Raw genomic sequence first — 13,321 nt, forward strand, 5'->3', positions numbered from 1 at the left:
AGATGTGTTTATATTTAAAGAAAGCATTAAGGACTTATAATTATGAAAAGTTGGTCACACTTGGAAGAAGCTCAAGGATGAAAAATTAAGTTTACATCCTAACAAGAGAGATTGGGAATGATTTAATGATTAGGAAAATGATGGGTATGCATATATGAGGGTAATTTTCCATATTTCCCTGTATGTGTGTATCTTTAATTCATAAAAATTAAAATTTAGGTTAACTTAATGAAGCACTTCACTTTAGTGAGGGTTAACCCTTCATCTCATACACCGAAGTTTTTGATCAATCATTTTTACTTCATGATTTAAAAGAAAAAAAAATGACAGATACTGGATTTGATAAGTACAATTCTGCATACAGATACCAATGATACATAAGATGGACTAAATGGTTATTAAGGCCCCTTTAATTTTAATAGAGACAGTAACAGTAGCTCCCGTCTATGCAGCAATGGTTATCTCAGAGACACCGGGCAAAAGACTCTCTACATAACTTAATCCCTGAAACAAGCCTCTAAAGTAAATATTACTTTACTCTGCCTTTTTCTATGAATGAGAAAGCTAGTACTCAAAAAAGCTAAATCACTTTCCCAAAGTCACTCAGTCAGGAAATAGCGGAGTTGGGATTATTCAATGGTTCAGTCTCTCATTTCTTCATCTTTTAAAGTACTCTAAGGAAACAATAAAAAATCACGTGGGAGGATAACACATTGACATGGTCAATCACAGGAAAAATAAACCTGTAGTACTCTAACTTGGTTATTTCTATATATGTAGGGTTTTAAAAATTACAACTATTAATCTGCTTTGAGAATATCATTCCTATTATAACTGTACAGTTCTAATATCCACCCAATACATAAATTTTCTATCTTTATAGGTTGGTAATTTAAAAATATATACATGGAAAAACATACAGTACAAACAAACCAAATTCAAATAAAAATCTTTAAAAACTCTTAGAAATTCTTTAAGCAGGTTATGTCAATCCTATTAAAAATGATTATTCTATGTACAATACATAATCTTTAAAAATACAGCTCCAGGAAACAAAAACTCTTTGGTTCAGCAAAAGGATTATAAATGTGGAAATCTAATTTGTTAAGGATGCACCTTTCTGGATTGGGCTTCACTTGTCTAGCTTAACTCATTAAGGAAGCATATAGCTGGCTTTTTTCTGGATGAGGAAATTATGAGTGGGGACTGGGTAAAGGTTCCTCTTGACATAGAACATTATCATATGAAAATATAACCAGAAGCTTGAATAATCCCAGAACTTATACAGTATTTTTACTCTGCTAGATTTAAAAAATACAGAAAAGTCTCTGCTTCTTATTCATTTTGGAAGGAGGGTAAGGGAATGCTCGTGGTCAATACATACAACCATTCATCAGCAAACTTCTTAGGTACTAGGTCCCATGCTATTGAAACTATCCTATTTATTATTTGGGAGATTGCAAGGAAGGGATAGGAGGAATGCTGTTGTCCCTTTTACTTCTGAAATCCTATCACTTTTCCGGTGGCTTGCCTGTCTTAACAATCTAAATTTATAAACACATCCATGACTCAGATGTCTTTAAAAAGAGCTATTAACTCAGCAGTGATTACAGTGCATCAACATTTGTCAATGGGATTTATATTAAAAAGTAACGATGATTCTATACAATTTTGGTTTATTAATAGCAACAATCACAGAATTTTTCAAAATACCTCAGATTTTCAAAGAGTTAGCAGTCTTACCTATTAGAATATATCTTCCTTTCTATTTACTGGGAGGGAAAAGCCTTCACAATTTTGTTCCAGGACATTTTCTACTCTGGTTGTGAAAATATTTTAGCATCATTTAACCACACATTGTAACTATCTTTAACAAGGACTTTTGAAAAGTCTCTAAGGTATCACTGATCATAAAGGAGAGAAAATATTTCTTGCTTTACTTTTTTTTCTAAGTTCCCCAATAGAAAATAATTACCTGATTGGATTGATTGATTCAGTTACTTTAGGAAAAGGTGCCACTGACTATTGCTCAATCTTGCCTCTCCCTGGACTCATGTCAGAGGCATATTAATATATTTTCAGGTTAAAAGCAGGTGAAAGTCAGGAGGTTCTGTTGGCTACCATGCTTTCTGCAAACCACCATTTTAAGATACCATCATGCTTATATGAAGTTGCTGAGAGCTAGGGAGCTCTCCAAAATTCACCATTGTTTTTCCTTCTATTTGTATGACTTAGTTATTCAAGGGCAAGACCCTTTTTAAACGTTAGTAGTACTCAAACGAGAAGGATATGATTGGAATGGAACAATAGATTGCAGAAAAAACTGCCACTTTAACAAAAATGGCTCTGATTGTGGAAAGGAAAATGGGATAGCCTCTAGCAGTTGAGAAAAGCAAATAATGTAATACATCGATAATTCACAGCATCTAAATGAGACACTATAACTCAGAACCACATCCATACCATTCTCCTCTTCCCCTTGTGCAGGAATTTCTTTTCCCTAATGGTCTTCCAAAGATATTATAATACTCTGAAAAGAAAATAATGTGTTGGATTATTGATCCTTGAGGTCCTCTTCTGTAGTGTACAGGCAGTAATCAACTTTTCTTCTGTCAGAAGTCTTTATCCCAGCCTGATAGCTCGTCTGGAGGCATTCCCTTTTCAGGAGGATATTTGTCAAAGTAGCTGTGATCTATGGGTCCATTGAGCTAATATAGAAATAATTAAAACAAAAGGAAGAATAATGTTGACCAAGCATGCTATCACATATGGGTAATGTTTTTTATTTCAGAACACTGATTTCATACAGCAACCACTTGGAAGTTACATACAAGAAAAAAATGACCAATTATCATTCTTGAGTCCTAGTCTCAGCCTCATGAGATCTTCTCTTTACAACCAAATAGATTTGGTCATCAGATAACATTGAATAGTAACTACCTGGCATGAGGAGTTTTCCTAAAGAAAAAGTTCAGAAATAGGCCAGGCGCTGTGGCTCACGCCTGCAATCCCAGCACTTTAGGAGGCCGAGACAGGCAGATCACCTGAAGTCAGGAGTTTGAGACCAGCCTGGACAATGTGGTGAAACTCCATCTCTACTAGAAATACAAAAATCAGTTTGGCATGGTGGCACACACCTGTGATCCCATCTACTTTGGAGGCTGAGGCAGGAGAATCACTTGAACCTGAGAGGTGAAGGTTGCAGTGAGCTGAGATCACACCACTGCACTCCAGCCTGGGTAACAGAGTGAGAGTTTGTCTCAGAAAAAAAAAAAAAAGTGACAGAAATAATGTCTATTTATTTTTTTAATTGAAAACTCTTTTAAAATCGAAATCTGCTAGCATTCTTCTTCCATTGTATAAGTTTCTCACCAATCCTGAAATTTTTTATGGTTAATTGATCCATATAAAGTATTCAGAATGCCAAAAAAGGAACAATTCAAAATATTAATGACCCTGTTGAGAGAGTGAAATTATGCTGGTATTAAATTATTTCACAAATAAAATGATTTCTAACTCTGCTTTCAAACAAATGTAAGTAATGCCTAATTGAATAATCAGCTGAAAAATCATTAAAAATATTATTTATGATAGATCATAATGTGGTGGAGGAACAGAGCTAGAGATCGTTCAGAAGGAGCTCAAAGTGACATCGCTGTAATAAAACCCTCCATTCCCACTTATATATGTGAGAACACAACTCTTAGAACTTGTATCTGCATAACAATAATTTTAAAAAGGAATAGAATTGATGCTGAATCTGATCCCATTCTTCTAATAAATAATATCTATCCATAGGTACATGAAATAATTTCTTCTCAAAAAATGTTTATTTAATAATTACCTTTAGATATTCATAATATATTTATGCCATTTGACACTGCATGCCATAAAAATGTAATTACAATAGAATTCAGAATATTGGTGTTATCACAAATTTTAAATCTAAAATTTAAAGGCATTTAAAGAATGATCAAGAAAGATTGTCAAGCATAGAAGCATTTTACGTTAGGATGAAATCTTATAGGGAACATAGAATGAAAATATGATGATATGATGAAAAGGAGTGATACAATATTTCTGCCCAAACTTTATAAGTGGCAGATAGGTATTAAATCTCAATGTATTTAGATTATAGTAAATATATTTAAAGGAATGAAGTAACGGTAGTGTTATTTTATTTTTATTATTATTTTTTTTGAGACGGAGTCTCGCTCTGTCGTCCAGGCTGGAGTGCAGTGGTGTGATCTTGGCTCACTGCAAGCTCCACCTCCTGAGTTCACATCATTCTCCTGCCTCAGCCTCCCGAGTAGCTGGGACTACAGGCGCCCGTCACCACGCCCGGCTAATTTTTTTGTATTTTTAGTAGAGACAGGGTTTCACCATGTTAGCCAAGATGGTCTCGATCTCCTGACCCCGTGATCCGCCTGCCTCAGCCTCCCAAAGTGCTAGGATTACAGGCGTGAGCCACCATGCCTGGCCTAGTGTTTTATTTTAAAATATCAACATTTACAACATACTGGAAATCATATTCTCCACAACTACACTTTGATGAAAAAAAGTCAGATAGCAATCTACCAATGTATAAGAGGAAATATAGATCTTCGCAATCTTTTGGAAAAAACACTAACATAAACTTAGTAGTATGCTGACCTAGATCATTTCTGAGTCATTCTTCCTCCCATGTTAGCTGAAGTTCTGCTGCCTCTAGAGCTGCGCTATCCAATAACAAAACCGTTAGTAACACGAAGTGACTGAGCACTTGAAATGTCGCTCATCTGAACTGAGATGTGCTGTAACAGTAAAATTCACTTGGGATTTAGAAAATTTAGTATGGAAAAATAAACATAACCTATCTCACTAATATTTTATATTGATTACATATTGAAATAATATTTTGGAGGTATGATAATTAAAATTATTTTCACCTTTTCAAAATGGCTATTAGAAAATTTTAAGTTACATACATTGTTCACATCAAATTTCTACAGTCACTTGTCAGCCTGAACAACACTGACTACTTTGGGACTTAAGTGGCACTGACGTGTATTTGGTTCTTGATAGGTAAGTTAATGTCCGTCAACTAGGCAGTACTATTTAGTCTCTATAATCACAATTACTAAGACAAATTCACTTAATTTAAAATAAAAACTGCTTTTAAAAAAACACCCAAAATCTGTTATGGGCATATACATACACATACATCTAAAATCTGTGTACAAAAACAAATCCCTGGGAAAAAAATAAAAAATTAATACAATAAATACAATACCTCTCTTTGCAAAGGTGATGGAAGGCTCCGTGCTTTCAGTCCCTCCCAATTAAAACCATTTAACCACCTGAGAAATGAGAAAGAAAGGAAGGAAGGAAAGAAGGAAGGAAGGAATGGAGAAAGAGAGAAAGAGAGGACAAAAAGGAATATTACTTGGATGATAAACTATTAGCATGTCAAGTTATCTGCCATGGCTTTAAATAGCACTTATACACTAATTATTCCGAAATTTCTATTTCCAACCAAGACCCCTCCATCAGGGTCTAAGGTCTACAATTCTTATTCATCTTCTCACAATTAGATGTCTAATAGGCATCTGGCATGTATCACATCCAAACAGAAGCTTAAAATTTTCTCCACCAACCTCATCTCAATTCTTTCAGTTGCTCAAACCAAAGCTCTTGTAGTTGTTCTTTGTCTTATATCCTACCCGAGTCCATGAGCAAATCCTGTCAGTGCTAGCTTCACATTCTATCTATATTCAGTATCTGGCCAGTCTTCAATACCTTCACTCTACTAGCAAGGAACCAGCCCTACTTTTGTGCTGGAGATAACTTAGCAGCAAGATTGGTCGTTTATAGCATAAGTCAGGTCACAACATGCCTCGGTTCAATACTTCCCCACCTTTTCCATCTTACTCAGTGTAAAAGGCAAAGTCTGTTCCATGTCTTTGCTGTAACCGACAAGGCTTTATAAAATCATTGTTTCTACCACCATCCTTCCATTACCTTACCACTGTTTTACTTTTCTCTTTCTTTCTCCCTTAACTCATTTATCTTCTCACTATTCTCCTAACCAACTAGGGTTGTTTCCACTTTAAGGCCTTTGTACTCAAGGCTGGATTGTTCTTTCTCTAGATTTCCATGTCTTATTCTCTCAACACCTTCATGTCCCTTCTCAACGTTCATCTCAGTGAGATCTTCTTTGGCCATCCAATCTAAAATTGAAACTCTCCCCCACCAACACACACAAACACACACACACACACACACACACACACACAAGCTTCTTATCCTCCTTCCCTACTTTATTTTACCCCCTTAGCATCTATAGCTATCTAATATACTACTTGACTTAGTTATCCTGTTTACTTTCTATCTCCCCACTAGAAAGCAAGCTCCATGAGGGCAGAGATTTTTATCTATTTCCTTTTCTCTGTGCCCCAACACTTGAAGTAGTGCTTGATATGGGACAGGGGCTCAATAAATTTTTGTTGAGTGATTGAATGACTCTGCAAAGGAACACACTTAAGCAGAAAAAGTATTTTACAGTAATCTGTGAAAATATGGGATTAAGCAGAAGTTCTTTCATCATTGCTTACACATCGTTAATCTAAAAGGGCTGATCTGATCTTCGTATATTTCAAGCATATATTTCAAGCTTGATGGTCTAGAAATATAACACCAGGAGTCAGGAGGCCTCATTTCTCTTGAATAGAAACAATCTACTCTGTTTCTCAGGATCTTATAACAAGAACATGAAATCATGCTGTTCTATAGCCACTGATCTTTTCTGCTGGCACACTGAGGTCAGCTCAGCCAGCCAACCAATATTTATGGAAAGTCAACTTGGTCTCAGGCAACAAAAAATGGCCCTGATAGACTTGCTTGATGCAGGGTTATCACAAACCTTCAATTTGTAAAAGATAAAATATCTGCAAGGTGCAGTAAGTAAAGCAAAGTGCGATCAAATAAGGTATGCCTGTAACTGAAACAAATGTTTCCTCTTCCTGTCAGGAAAGATTTAGTTGTACCCTACAAGTATATCAGCCTTCTTTTAAGGTAGGTGTTGGGAGACATGACTGGTGCCTAGTTTTAAATTAGCTCTTAGATACAAGATAGCAGAGCTCTGTAGCTATTTTTGGGAAAGATTATTTAATATAGAATGGACAGATACATACAACTGTATTGTTTTTAAATACAAAATTAAAGTGACTAGCTCTCTAAGAAAAAAAAAGTTTTACTTTAGAAGGGACTGAGAAAATCTGATGCCAAACTTTAGAAAGAAATTTGTTTGTTTGTTTGTTTTTTAATTCTAAGAATATACTGAGTAGAGAAGCTACACCCCTTAAAGACTTGTGGAAGGTTTTAAGATGCTTTTATTTTGCTGGGAGGTGATAGAAAGAAGTCAAGTAAACAATATAAATTATTAAATTAATTTCATATAGTAGTAAGTACAAGGAAGATAAAAGAGAATAAAGTGGTAGGTGATGATGGGAATAGGAACAGGTTGGGAGGGGCTGCTTATAGCTAGGGAAGTATTTGAAAAAGTGATATTTGAAAGAGCCAGAATGAAGAGAAGGGGGAACCATGGGAAGATCTGTGGCAAAGCCCTTCCAGATGGAAGGAATGAGCTGAAGTATAGTGAATGCAGAGGAAACTAGAAAAAAAAAAAAAAGATGTCTGAGAGAGAGCCAGAGGCTAGATCACGTACAGCTTTGCAGGCACAGTAAGGAATCAAGATTTCTACATGTAGTGAAAGAATCAGAAAGCTCTAAGTAAATGACACAAGCTACTTCTCAAAAGATACTTCTGACTGCTTTAGAGATAAAGACCACAGGGACCAGAATGGAATGGTGATGCGTCCCTGTGATTAAAGGCAGGGAGACTTTCAGGAGGCTGTCACATTGCTCTGTCTGTTGGCCGTACCAGAAGTTAGGCTCTTCCACCTTTCTCACTCTCTTCTCATCCCCAGACTTGGGTTTGGTTTAGTGCTTGACTGGATTTCCTATTACAAGTCTAAGCTTAGCAATAGAAAAGGAACGAAAAACAGAGAGAGCAGACTCTAGTGCATTCCATTTCAGATGCTATTCTAAACCAAAATATCATTTTGCCATAAGCTGCTGAAACTCCAGTCAAAAAGTGAGAGTCAGAGAGCAACCCAGCTGTTTTATATCCCTCCTCTGCCCTTGCTGTAAAACCACAGAAGTCCTCTCTTTGTTCTACCCATTGCTTTTTTGCATAGACTGAGCCTCCACTTTTAGGGATTTCTAGGTACACAGTTCTATGGATTCTTTTCTTTTGTCACCAAATATGGCAACAATTCCTTTTAACATATTTTACAATGCTCTCTACCCCGAGGTGCTTCATAAATATTAATAAAAATCATTACCATCACTCTACTGAATCAAACAGCCCATGTGTTGCTTACAGAGTACTTGTTACAATCTGACTTATCACAGTATTTACTTAACATGCATGGCTATTCACTTAACACATGGCCTTTTGACACTAACCACATTTTAAGTAATGCAAGTGCCAGCATGCACTGGTGTGTAAAAAATATTCACCAGAGAAATATTAGCAGCAACCGCATATAAACTGCTTCTTCATTTCAGAAGACTCATAGAGCCTATTCTTGAAAGTAATTTCAAAGACTAGAAATATCAAAAACAATGTTAAAATACAGGCATACCTTGGAGATATTGAAGGTTCAGATCCAAACCACTGTAATAAGGCAAGTCACACAAATTTTGGAGTTCCCAGTGCATATAAAAGTTATGTTTAAACTAAACTGCAGTGTATTAAGTGTACAACAGCATTATGTCTAAAAATGTACGTAATTTTAAAATACTTTATTGCTAAAAATGCTAACAATCATCTGAGCCTTCAATGAATCATATTCTTTTTGCTATGGTCAAAAAGGTGGAAGGTCATGCCTTGGTGTTGATGGCTGCTGACTGACAAGGGTAGGGGTCGCTGAAGGTTGGAGTGGCTGTGGTAATTTATTAAAATAAGACAATGATAAAGTTTGCTGCATTGATTAACTTTTCATTTCATAAATTTTCTCTACAATATGTGATACTGTTTGATAGCATTTTATGCAGAGTAGAACTTCTTTTAAAACTGAGGTTAGGCTGGGCATAGTGGCTCATGCCTACAATCCTAGTACTTTGGGAGGCTAATGTGGGAGGACCTCTTGAGGCCAGGAGTTTGGGTAACATGGCAAGACACCCATCTCTACAAAAAAATTGTTAAAAAATTATCCAGACATGGTGGCATGCACCCACAGTTCCAGCTACTCAGGAGGCTAAGGCAGCAAGATCACTTGAGCCCAGGAATTCAAGGCTGCAGTAAGCCCTGATCACACCACTGCACTCCAGCCTGGGTGACAGTGAGATTCTAAAATAAATAAATAATCAAATAAATAAATAAACTGAGGTCAATTGTTTCCAACCCTGCTACTACATTATCAACTAAGTAAGTTTACGTAATATTTAAATCATTTGTTGTCATTTCAACAATGTTCACAGCATTTTTGCCAGAAGTAGACTGGATTTCAAGAAACCACTTTCTTTGCTCATCCATAAGAAGCAACTCCTCATCTGTTCAAGTTTCATCATTAGATTGCAACATTCAGTTGTATGTTCAGGCTTCAATTCAAATTTCGAGTTCTATTGCTATTTCTAGCACATCTGCATTTACTTTCTCCAATTAAGTCTTCAACTTCTCAAAGCCATTTATGAGGGTTAGGATCAACTTTTTCCAGACTCCTATTGATGTTGCTATTTTAGCCTCCTCTGATAAATCACAAATGTTTATAATGGCATTTAGAATGGTGAATTCTTTACAGAAGGTTTTCAACTCACTTTGCCCAGAGCCATCAAAGGAATCACTATGGCAGCTATAGCCTTACAAAATGTATTTCTCAATAACAAGACTTTAAATTCGTCAGAATTATTCCTTGAGGTTTAGGCTGCAGTGAGCCATGTTTGTGCCACTGCACTCCAGCCTGGGTAACAGAATGAGACCCTCAAAAACATTAAAATTAAAAATAAATACTCCTTGGTTCATGGGCTGCAGAATGGATGTTAACAGCCATGAAAATATATTAATCTCCTTGTACATTTCCATCAGAGCTCTTTGGTGACTAGGTGCATTGTCAATGAACAGTAATATTTGAAAGAAACATTTTATTCTGAGCAGTAGGTCTCAAGAGTAGGCTTAAAATATTCAGTAAATCATTCTGTAAACAGATATGGTGTCATTCAGGCTTTGTTCAATTTATGAAGCACAGGCAGAGTAGATTTAGCATCATTCTTAAGGGCCTTAGGATTTTTAGAATGGCAAATGAGCACTGACTTCAAGTCACCAGCTGCATTCCTAATAAGAGAGTTAATCGGTTCTTTGAAGCTTTGAAGCTAGATATTAGCTTCTCCTCTCTAGCTAGGAAAATCCTAGACAGTATCTTCTTTCAATGTAAGGCAATTTATTCTTCATTTAAAATCTGTTGTTTATGTAGACAGTTTCATCAATGATCTTAGCTGAATCTTCTGGATAACTTGCTGCAGCTTCTATAGCAGCACTTGCTGCTTCACCTTACCCTTTTAAGTTATGGAGATGGCTTTTTTTCTTAAACTTCATAAACCAATTTCTGACAGCTTCTGACTTTTCTTCTTCAGCTACCTCACCTCTCTCAGCCTTCATAGAGTTGACTAGGGTTAGAATTTTGCTCTGGATTAGACTTTGGGTTAAAGAAATGTTGTGTCTGGTTTGATCTCTATAAAGACTACTAAAATTTGTTCCATATCAGCAATAAGCCAGTTTTGCTTTCTTACCATGTGCATTGTGATGGTTAATAATGAGTGGCAAGTTGATTGGATTGAAGTATTGATCCTGGGTGTGTTTGTGAAGGTGTTGCCAAAAGAGATTAACATTTGTGTTAGTGGGCTGGGAAAGGCAGACCCACCCGTAATCTCAGTGGGCACAATCTAATTAGCTGACAGTGTGGCTAGAATATAAGCAGGCAGAAAAATGTGGAAAGAGAGACTGGCCTAGCCTCCCAGTCTACATCTTTCTCCTCTACTGGATGCTTCTTGCCCTCGAATATCGGACTCCAAGTTCTTCAGTTTTGGAACTCAGACTGCTCTCCTTGCTACTCAGCCTGCAGACAGCCTCTTGTGGGACCTTGTGATTGCGTGAGTTAATACTTAATAAACTCCCTTTTATATATCTATTCCGTTAGTTCTATACCTCTATAGAACCCTGACTAATACATGTGTGTTCACTGGAGTAACACCTTTAATTTCCTTCAAGAAATTTTCCTTTGGATTCAAAACTTGACTAATTGGCACAGGAGGCCTAGCTTTCAGTCTATCCCAGCTTTTGATATGCCTTCTTCACTAAGCTTAATAATTTCCAGCTTTTTATTTAAAGTGAGAGACATGAGACTGTTTCTTTTACTTGAATACTTAGAGGCCACTGTAGGGTTATTAATTGGCCTGATTTCAATACTGTTGTGTCTCAGGAAATAAGGAGGTCTGAGTAGAGGGAGAGATGGGAAAATGGGCCATCGATAAAGTCATCAGAACACACAACATATATCGATGAAGTTTGGCATCTTATAGGGCTGCAGTTTGTGATGCCCTCAAAATTACAATACTAACATCAAAGATCACTGATCACAGATCACTATAATAGATATAAAAATAATGAAAAGTGTAAAATATTGTAAGAATTACCAAAATGTTACACAGACACACAAAGTGAGCAAACGTTGTTGGAAAAATGGCCCTGATAGACTTGCTTGATGCAGGGTTATCACAAACCTTCAATTTGTAAAAAATAAACTATCTGCAAGGTGGAGTAAGTAAAGCAAAGTGTGATAAAACAAGGTATGCCTGAACCTGAAACAAATGTTTCCTCTTCCTGTCAGGAAAGATATCGTTGTACCTTACAAGTATATCAGCCTTCTTTTAAGATAGGTGTTGGGAGACATGACTGGTGTCTAGTTTTAAATTAGCTCTTAGACACAAGATAGCAGAGCTCTGTAGCTATTTCTGGGAAAGATTATTTAATATAGAATGGACAGATACATACAACTGTATGGTTTTAAAATACCAAAGCCTGGCAGAGACACAACCAAAAAAAAGAGAATTTTAGACCATTATCCTTGATGAACATAGATGCAAAAATCCTTAATAAAATACTGGCAAACCGAATCCAGCAGCACATCAAAAAACTTATCCACCATGATCAAGTGGGCTTCATCCCTGGGATGCAAGGCTGGTTCAACGTATGCAAATCAATAAACATAATCCAGCATATAAACAGAACCAAAGACAAAAACCATATGATTATCTCAATAGATGCAGAAAAGATCTTTGACAAAATTCAATGCTTCATGCTAAAAACTCTTAATAAATTAGGTATTGATGGGACGTATCTCAAAATAATAAGAGCTACTATGACAAACCCATAGCCAATATCATACTGAATGGGCAAAAACTGGAAGCATTCCCTTTGAAAATGGGCACAAGACAGGGATGCCCTCTCTCACCACTCCTATTCAACATAGTGTTGGAAGTTCTGGCCAGGGCAATCAGGCAGGAGAAGGAAATAAAGGGTATTCAATTAGGAAAAGAGGAAGTCAAATTGTCCCTATTTGCAGATGACATGACTGTATATCTAGAAAACCCCATCGTCTCAGCCCAAAATCTCCTTAAGCTGATAGGCAACTTCAGCAAAGCCTCAGGATACAAAATCAATGTGCAAAAATCACAAGTATTCTTATACACCAATAACAGACAAACAGAGAGTCAAATCATGAGTGAACTCCCATTCACAATTGCTTCAAAGAGAATAAAATACCTAGGAATCCAACTTACAAGGGATTTGAAGGACCTCTTCAAGGAGAACTACAAACTACTGCTCAATGAAATAAAAGAAGATACAAACAAATGGAAGAACATTACATGCTCATGGGTAGGAAGAATCAATATCTTGAAAATGGCCATACTGCCCAAGGTAATTTATAGATTCAATGCCATCCCCATCAAGCTACCAATGACTTTCTTCACAGAATTGGAAAAAACTACTTTAAAGTTCATATGGAACCAAAAAACAGCCCGCATTGCCAAGTCAATCCTAAGCCAAAAGAATGAAGCTGGAGGCATCATGCTACCTGACTTCAAACTATACTACAAGCCTAGAGTAACCAAAACAGCATGGTACTGGTACCAAAACAGAGATATAGATCAATGGAACAGAACAGAGCCGTCAGAAATAATGCTGCACATCTACAACCATCTGATCTTTGACAAACTTGACA

At 36.5% G+C, this 13,321-nt stretch overlaps 1 protein-coding gene across 9 annotated transcripts in view; it reads right to left on the reverse strand.

Moving 5' to 3' along the window:
* Window positions 1-279: 279 nt before the first annotated feature.
* The window catches only part of PRKG2 (protein kinase cGMP-dependent 2), a 120,794-nt gene continuing 107,752 nt past the window's right edge, over window positions 280-13,321 (reverse strand). For all 9 annotated transcript variants that reach the window (XM_009240143.4, XM_063723487.1, XM_009240141.3 and 6 more), the window contains 2 exons: window positions 5,273-5,339; window positions 280-2,708 (listed from right to left, as the gene is read on the reverse strand). In XM_009240143.4, coding sequence (XP_009238418.2) covers window positions 2,613-2,708; window positions 5,273-5,339 — 163 coding nt within the window. In that variant the 3' untranslated portion in view covers window positions 280-2,612. The remainder of the gene's footprint in view (window positions 2,709-5,272; window positions 5,340-13,321) is intronic.

Source organism: Pongo abelii, chromosome 3, assembly GCF_028885655.2.
Source record: "Pongo abelii isolate AG06213 chromosome 3, NHGRI_mPonAbe1-v2.0_pri, whole genome shotgun sequence".
Lineage (NCBI taxonomy): Eukaryota > Metazoa > Chordata > Mammalia > Primates > Hominidae > Pongo > Pongo abelii.